This window comes from Arachis duranensis, chromosome 9 (genome assembly GCF_000817695.3).
Source record: "Arachis duranensis cultivar V14167 chromosome 9, aradu.V14167.gnm2.J7QH, whole genome shotgun sequence".
NCBI classification, from domain to species: Eukaryota; Viridiplantae; Streptophyta; class Magnoliopsida; order Fabales; family Fabaceae; genus Arachis; species Arachis duranensis.
This window is the reverse complement of record NC_029780.3, coordinates 848,927-858,283: the sequence shown is the minus strand read 5'-3', so window position 1 is coordinate 858,283 and position 9,357 is coordinate 848,927. Positions and strand designations below refer to the sequence as shown.

The 9,357-nt window shown below is 33.4% G+C and overlaps 1 protein-coding gene and 1 pseudogene across 1 annotated transcript; both read left to right on the top strand.

The window, feature by feature from the left end:
- The first annotated feature begins 2,083 nt into the window (after positions 1-2,083).
- Positions 2,084-3,895, top strand: LOC107463814 (uncharacterized; annotated as a pseudogene).
- Positions 3,896-6,461: 2,566 nt separating this feature from the next.
- LOC107463733 (cinnamoyl-CoA reductase 1) lies at positions 6,462-8,738 on the top strand. The gene is given in 6 exon segments (XM_016082589.3): positions 6,462-6,666; positions 6,831-7,006; positions 7,290-7,475; positions 7,588-7,753; positions 8,305-8,528; positions 8,530-8,738. Coding segments are annotated over 6 exon segments (999 nt in total). The 5' UTR covers positions 6,462-6,533; the 3' UTR covers positions 8,644-8,738.
- The last annotated feature ends 619 nt before the right edge of the window (positions 8,739-9,357 follow it).

The following is a 9,357-nucleotide window of genomic DNA, read 5'->3' as shown; positions in this document are numbered from 1 at the left end:
CAAATTTTTTATTAATACTTTTAATTAAAAAATAAAATAAATGGTACAGAACTAAGGGCCTTCAGTACCATGCATCACGTTATAAGATAAATGATGCTCAATGATATATTGATCTAACTCTTACAAGTTTGCGGTCTCATCCATAGACACAACCATTGGCTCTCCTGGCACCATCTCATCCCCCAATTCAAGTTGTAATGACATGAAGTGCTTATTAGTACAACGATGGTTCGTTGAGAACTTCTCATCACACCAATAACATAACCCTTTTTTCTTTTTACTTTGGACTTCATCCGGAATAAGTTTACGAGTGGAATTTCTGGTAGTGTTTAGTAGGGGCTGTTGTGGTGGTGTAGAAAGAAGTGGAGGAAGGGGTTGGCGTGCATTAGGTCGCGGAGTAGCAGCAACAGCTTGGTTAGCAAACTGGGGTGATGGGCAGCCGACCCTGTAGTGTGACGAGATTTGGGGGTAAATTTATCCTCATACAATCTTGTCAAAGTCACAACACGCATCAAATTCGGGGGACACTGAGCTTTCACTTTCCTTCGAATAGCCTGCCTTAATCCGCTTATAAAACAATCTCTAAAGGCATTAAGCGGTTCAATCTGAGTACAATTAGCTAAAGTAACAAATTCAGAATAATACTCACTCACTGTTCTATGTTGTTGAAGTTTGAAGAGCAATTTCCTGAGAGACTCGAACAATGAATGTCCAAACTCGAGCTCAATCGCCCTCTTGAGTTGAGTCTAGGAACAAAACTGTGCCGCTCGCTATGATAATTGATACCATGGAATGGCCGCTCCCGACATTTGAACCGCTGCTAAACCCACCTGTTCTTCATCGGGAGCCCGGAAGAAATCGAAATATTGATCCATGGAGAAAATCCAACCCAAGGCATCACTCCCATCAAATTTCAACAGATTGACGTTCACCCTTTGGAGTTGCAATCCCGCGCGAAATGGCGGATCCCCAGTTGAGCTCGCACCATATGAGAACTCACGAGAAGGAGAGTTGAAGCGGTGCGGATTATGAAACAGTTGCGTAATAGAGGACTGAAGCGTGTCAAATTTGAGATTCATAGCCTTAGAGCTTCTGGCCCTCTCAGCTCTATGTTCCTCCTCCGCCGATTCAATCATCTGGTAAAGTTTTTTAATCTCTGTCTCCATACCTTTCATTCTCGTGTTGTCCCTGACAGATATGGTCAGTGAAAACACCAATAAGGAATATTGATTCAATTATGTATGAAGAGGTAACGTCAATTTCAATGGACAGTAATTTCAGGAAGTACTAAATAATGTGATAACAACAAATGAAGTCATAAAAAAATTAAGGAATAAAAATTCAGCTGCATCTCAACTACAAGAAACATCCATTAAGAGACTTGGAAGAGGAGGAAGAGGTTTAACAATTAAGAAAGAAGTAGCAATAAAAAGAATAGAAGAATAAAAGGTTTATCACACACGCTTCAAGGGCATATCCTTGCAACCTCCTGTTAATAACCTTCTCTCTAGCACTACGCCTTGGTCCCGCTCATCCTGATCAATTATTATATATCCCGTATTTGTAACTAAGTCAGTATTGTAATTTGTGGCACTCCCTTCATGTATCTCCCTTTTTTTATTAATAACCATAACATATAGCTAACACTTTTTTTTATATTTAAATTAAGAAAAAATCTAGAGACTAATTATAATATAAACTAACTAAATTAACTCCTTTTTATTTTTAGATTTTGAAATTCAAAAAGTTAGGGTAGTAAAATTTTTTTTATAAAAAATTTATTTTTTAATTAATTGACTAGAGTTGACTTCATTCTTATTTAATACCAAATAAAATAATATTAATTAAATGTCTAAACTCTTAAAAGAATATCTAATTCCAATATAAATCACCTCAACCGACACTTTTAATTTTTAATTTTAAAATTTTAAAAATACAAATTATAAAAAAAATGTTTATAATAAATTTATTTTTTAATTAATTAATTAGAGTTGACTTCACTCCAAATTGATTCTCTAGCAGAACCGTTTTCATAAATCCCAAACTCTTTCTCTAAAACCTTTCCACAGAAAAATCGTAGACAATGGCTCCACCGCCGCCGCCACCATCATCATCATCATCAAGAATTTGTAGACACCAAGAGCCACATTTACCAGATGAGTGTTGGGAATTAATTTTGAAACACATCAGCGACCATCTAGATCACGAATCACTCTCCCTCGTCTCACGCCAGCTCTTTTTCCTTACCAACCGCCTCCGCACCCACCTCTCCGTTCTCGACCCTGTCCCCCCCTCTCCTTCCCGCCCTCCTCCGCCGTTTTCCCAACCTGACGACCATCAAAATCACGCGCTACTTCATGGGTGACATCAACGCGCTCCTCTCCCAAATCGCTTCGCTCGACCTACCCTCACTCCGTTCCCTCGACCTGTCCCACCAACCCACCTTCCCTCACATGGGTTGCGACAATTCTCCCAAAAGTTTCCAACTTTGAAGTCACTCAACTGTTCCTTCACGCCTCAGGATTTGGGCTTAATTGTCGAGTGCTTCCCGAACCTCGAAGAAATCGACGTGAGTTTCCCTCCGAATAATTCTGATGAGATAACAGATTATTCCCGTGTAATGGCCTTTGCTTCAGGGGTTAAGAAGCTTAGAAAGGTGAATGTTTCAGGTAACAGTAAATTTCGGAACTCTCACATTTTCACCTTGTGTCAGAATTGTCATTTTTTAGAAGAGCTTATTGTTCTTGAATCAACCAGCAAGCTTAGTGTGATAAGACAGATGGCTAACGCGATCCGTCAGAGACCCCAATTGAGGTCTTTGGCTTTTAGCGGTTCGCATGATAAGATTTCGGAGTTCATTGATGCATTGGTAAATTTGAAGGGTTTGACTTGTCTTGAGTTGTCTTGGTCGTGCATATCTGACGAGGTCTTGTGTGCTGTTGCGGAAGAAGGCCTTCCCTTGAGGAAACTCTCTCTGCAGTACAGTATCGGATATGGATACCATGGGATTTCTCGCTTGTTGAGAAAGTGTAACCATTTACATTATTTAGATCTTGAGAGCACAGAATATCTGAATGATCAGCGGGTGGGTGAGTTGTCTTTGCTTCTTGGTAACTTAAACTTTGTGAAACTTAATAGGAATAGAGAGCTTACTGATTTGAGTTTGTTCGCCATAATGCGTAACTGCCCTTTGATAACTGAGATCAGGATGGAAAGTACCAGTCTTGGGAAGAAGAAGGTGGAGGAGAATTTTTTGGTTGTGAATTATTCTCATGTGAAGTTTCTCTATTTGGCTAATAATTTATGGCTTGGTGATAGAAGTCTCACTATACTTGCTTCCGTATGCCCAAACTTGGAGATAATGGATTTGAGCGATTGCGGGACCCATTCAAAGGGTGCTATTGAAGTTTTACGGAGGTGTTGTAAGATTCAACGCTTGGACTTAGCTCATTTAGGATACAAGGAGTTTCCGTTTAAGGTTAACTTTGAAGTTCCTACATTGTTTGTGTTGAATTTGTCATGGTCGATAATTGGCAATGAAGAACTCTCTCTTATTTCAAAGAATTGTTACAACTTAAAAGAACTTAAATTGGAATATTGTAGCAAAATCACGGCCAGTGGGGTAAAGCAGGTGGTAAAAGATTGCAAGCAACTAAGAATGATAAGTTTGTATTCTTGTAAAAACATATCTACTGATGTCATTGCTTGGATGTTATTGGCAAGGTCATCGTTGAGAAAAATAACATTTGCTAGTGACACGGGCCGGAGGGATCTCTCCCTACGTCATGGATGCGTTGTTGGCTGGGATCTAAGCGGTGGTTGGTTGGGACTAAGCGGTCGTTGGTTGGGATTCCGTGGGATTACTAACGTAACTGATTCTCTCTTCACCCGATAGTTCAATAACTAAGGGTGTGTTTGGATTTGCGTTGGAGAAGAGAGAAATTCGTTTGAAGTCCTTGAACGCTTCATCTCTATGTTTGGCAATATTTTTATTCTATAAACGTAGAAGTGATTTTTGTCTTCAACCCAAGTTTACCAAAAGCTAAAAATTCTAGTTTTTCCGTTCAGCTTTCTACGTTGGATTCAATTTTATGTTCTATGTACCAATTATGTTCTTTATTATTCATATATTTATTGTTTTCTTTTTTCCAATACATCTTTTTAATATTTTTTTATGCATATTATTTTTTTATAAAATTTTTATTTTTTTATTTGAGTTCTTTTACTGTTATTGTTATTTTTTTTATATGGAATATTTTTTTTACTTTGTATTATGATTTTATTAATCCTATTAGAGTACTAAAGAATACTGATAATATTAAAAAAAATATTAAAATAATTATTTAAATTTATGTCCTTTTCTGTAATTTTTTATCTAAAAGTGATTTTGAATAATGTAATTCAAATAATATTTAGTTTAGTTTAATCTATTTTGAATAAAATTACTAAACATAATCTACGTTAATACTAACTTACTTTTGATCAAAACCACTTTTACAAAATCAATTTTATACAAATCTCTATTAACAAATGATAATTCAAACACACACTAATTTGTTGCAAATTTAAACTTTATTTAAAAGTTTGTTGCAAATTTAAACTTTATTTAAAAGTTTATCGCTAGCCAATAAGTTACTGCATTCACAAAGCGGAATTCGAATCTTCCACATTTGCTTACTTGTATGTTACTAAGGAAGAAGCTCTACACTTTCTTAGGGATGAAGAGTTTTGGACTCTTACTTTTGGTTTTTCACTATTTAAGAGTTTGAGCCTTGCCCACAAGTATTTTAAAGGATTTGATAAATAATAAAAAAATTATATAGTTAAAATCTTTTAGTATATTTATAATGTATTTATTAAAAGAAATTTGATCATTTTTAGTAGTAGTAGTAATATTACCAATCCTCCAAGAACACTTGTTTAAAAAGAAAACTTAAAATATTAATTCCCTTCATTTATTACTTTATTAGTCTTGTTCTTTGTTTTGTTTCTTTTTCTATTTATAAGCTAAAGAAGATATCTTTTTTCTCTATCTTGCATTATTTTTCTTCCAATGATATTAATTCATTTATACAAAAATTATATGCCTAAAATTTATGATACAATAACTTATAAATTCTTGTCGATTCAAGTATTATGGAATAACATAATATAACTCAGATCAATAACATCTATGTTATTCTAATAAAATTACTACACTTCTTTCGTTTTAAAGTATGTTATTTTTAGGACAAATCACTATATTAAGCTAAGGGGAGAAAAAAATTACAGAAATTCGCCAAACTAAAAACTGATTCATGAATCAACCGAGAGCCATTTATATATAGTTCGAATCAGTCTAATTATCCACAAAAAAATAGTCTAATTCGAACTCTTAGTTACATGTAATTCGAATCACATTGATTCGAACTACTCACACATGCACACACCTACCAATTCAAATCAACCTTATTTGAATTACACTAAGTGTGATTCGAATTACATGTAATTAGAGTTTGAATTAGACTAATTCGAACTATATATAAATGGCTCTTGATTGATTCATAAACAAATTTTTGATTTAGCGAATTTTGTAATTTTTTTCTGCCCTTGGCTTAATATAGTGATTTGCCTTGAAAGTGTATTATTTTAAAAATTCAATGTATTAACAATAAATTATATCTAAATACACTAAAAAAATTTAAAGTGATAAATATTTTAAAGTGTGGCTACTGATTCAAAAACTGGATAAAATAACTAATTTGGCGTGCATATATATGAAGTATTCTGCAAAATTATACTCATATAAACATAATTCAAATACAGTTACTATTCAGTCTTCACCGAAATTATACACTTTTGGTTTTTTTGTTTTAGGATTAATTATTTTTTCATTTAGTCAAAGTTTCTTGCCTTGCTTAATTGGTATGTTTAATGGAAATTGAATCTGAAACTCTTTTCACATATCTAGTACTATATTATCAAAAGCAAATCTGTTATGTTAACAAGCTAAGCAAATAAACTTTAAAATCGAGGGTCAATTATCTCACTTAATCACTTAACTTAAAAGGTAAGTTACTACTAAACTGAAATCACTTTCTTGTTTTTTCATTAACCAAATGGATTATTATCTACTTGAGCAGAAAAATGCTCCTTAAAAATTATGTGTACACTTTAAATTAGTTTTTGAAAAATATAATCTGTAAGTCAAATTGATTTTTTATCGATGACAGTTAAATGGAGTTCCAATCCGCAATAAATTAGTCTTTAGTCTCTTAAGTTGGGCGATACCGTGACAACTAAAAAAAATATAACGAATTTGATTTATTGAAAAATCTACAAATACATTCACAAATTTTGTCATAATTTAACCTTAATTTACTGAGAAATAATTTGTTCACTTTCCAAAAAGACAAAATTTTATTTTTTTTATTAATACTTTTAATTAAAAAATTAAAAAAAAATTGGTACAGAACTAACTAATAAATTAACAATATTAACTGAATAGGAAAAAAAAAAAAGAAGATTCTTTAACTCTGCTTGAGCTTGAGATAATGAAGAAAATGGCGATCGCGACGGTGAAGAAGAAGGTACGCGTGACCGGTGCCGGTGGTTTCGTAGCTTCTTGGCTCGTTAAGCTTCTCCTTTCCAAAGGATACATCGTTCATGGCACTGTTAGAAAACCTGGTACATTTTCTTTTCCCCTTTTTTTTCTTTCAATTGAAACTCGATTCATCAAATTTTGCTGGATAATACTCCTTCAAATTAATGCTGAACTGAATCCACAAATATAGAAATACTTCTAATTTGTTATTTTTTAATTTTGATTTTTTTTTCTTTTTTGTGAGCAGGTGATGGGAAATATGCTCACTTGATGAAGTTTGAAGGAGCTTCTGAGAAACTTAAACTGTTCAAAGCAGATTTGTTGAGTTATGAATCCATTTATTCAGCAATTGTTGGATGCAGTGCAGTTTTCCATGTTGCTTGCCCTGTACCTGCATTAGCAACAACTTTCCAAAATCCTGAGGCATGCATCTGATTTCATTCACCTTGAACTTTATTTTAGGGTGGTTTAATTAATTTTTGAAATTCTTTGTATTAGGATTTCAATTCATGTATATGAGAAATCTTTGAATGAGCCTGGAGTCCAAAAAAAACTCAGTTAGTTATTGGCATTAGTTTTGTGTATTGAGGAAACTCATATGATTATGGAGTTAATTAGTGTTTTGTTTGTTGCCCTATTTCTCTGATTCCATCACTAGAAACTAAATTATGTAAGCCTTGCAATTGAAACTATAACTGATTCTCAGGTAGAAATGGTTGAGCCTGCTGTGAAGGGAACTAGTAATGTACTTGAAGCTTCTCTTCAAGCTAAAGTGGAGAGAGTTGTTTATGTCTCATCCTCAACTGCTATTATCGTGAACCCGAATTCGCCTAATGATAAAGTGATTGATGAATCATATTGGTCTGATAAAGAGTACTGCAGAAAAACCAAGGTCTATGTATTTTGTTAACATACATTCCTATGACATAATTTTTTCTATCAATCATTATCATCAAGAATGTTTGTTGTGTTATGTTGCTGAACAGAACTCGTGTTTGATCCAGGAATGGTATCCCTTTTCAAAGATGGAAGCAGAAGAGCTGGCGCTGGATTTTGCAGAAAAAAACAGGATTGATCTAGTGAGAATTTGTCCTACTGTTGTGTTGGGGCCAATTTTGCAGTCAACTTCTCTGAATGCCACTAGCTTGTTTCTCCTCAACCTTCTAAAAGGTGCCAACTAATAATGTTGTTTAGAATGTACTTCTATTTTGTTTCCTTTTATCTGTTGCTTATATTTTCTGGTATATTGTTGGATTGAATCAATATATCTAAATACATTAATCTGAAGATGTATGAGAAAGTAATAGTAACAAATAAAAAGTAGAGGAAGCACTAATTTGAGCGCAAGTAAGTTTACTGTATTGTGAACTACAGATCAAGGATTTAGATCATGAAAACAATGCCTTTGTGGGGATAAGACACTGAGCTTCTTGTGGTGGTAAGTTTTGGATTACTAGTTAAAATGCTTTATTGTCTTATACAAGAATATATTTCTTCCAATACATAACAATAAAACATCTTTGGAAATGTGAATCAGTGAAGTTCATTCAAAGTTTGTTCACAACTAAAGCTCTCTTGCTAGATTTTGCTTTTGAATCATATGTTATACACATATACTATAATCCAAACACAAACTTAAAGCAGTGTCTTGTATTTCATTTGATTTATAATTGTTAACATAATTGTCTTCTTTACTAAGCTTGTCTCTCTTCTTGTTTAAGGCTGTGAGCCAGTGGAGAATAAGCTTAAGTGGATAATAGATGTAAGAGATTTAGCTGATGCATTACTATTGGCTTATGAGAAGATTGAAGCAGAAGGGAGATACATATGCACTTCATGCCCTGCTAAACCAAAGGATTTGGTAGAGGAATTGAAGAGTGAATATCCAAACTACAACTACCCTACAAAGTAAGCTTTAGTTCTCACATTTTTGTTGTGACTAACATCACCTGAGCTCCGAGAAACTACAGAGACTTGGTTGGAGTTACAGGCCATTAGAGGAGACACTCATTGATTCTGTTGAGAGCTATAAGGAGGCTGGTGTATATTTGCTTGGTTAAGTAGCTGCTGTATATATAATTATGCATGTCTATAATTTGATAGGTATGAATATCTGTTTGTCAACTTAATTAATTAGTGCATTTTCTCAGTTTTAATTGTGTACATTTTAAATGTTCATTTAAATTAAAAAATGATTAAAATTAAGATGGACTAATTCGGATCAAGATTTAGTCATAGTTAAGTCTCTCTCTCCCTTTTGGGCCTGGGTTAGTTGGTATATTTAATGAGGATTGATATAAAACTCTTCTCACATATTTGGTATGTAATGCTAACTAGTAACTACAACGCATTATTTGGTTGAAGCATTAAGCTATTTTTCGTATGCGTGAAATAAAAACAAATTTATCATGAAAAAAAAATTAGCATTCTTAGCTTTTTCTTTTTTTTTTTTTGTAAAATAACACTTTCTAAGTCTGCTTCTAGCGGGCAACATGTTAGGGGTGGGATCTCACTTATAGGGTCAAATCAACATGTTCTGATAAGAAATATAGGAATTTTTTCGGTCGTATCATATTAAATCCCATCAATCAAATCATTTTTTCGATAAATACCACGGTTTTACATTCCAAAAGAAGCCGAGTTACATCTGAGTTAAATTTGGAGATGAAATTTTTTTTCGTTTCTTGAAAGTGAAGTAAGACTAAGCTTATGAGTTTATTATCTTAAGTTGGAACAAGTTGATAGGAGTTCTTTCTTTTTTTTTTTTTTTTCGT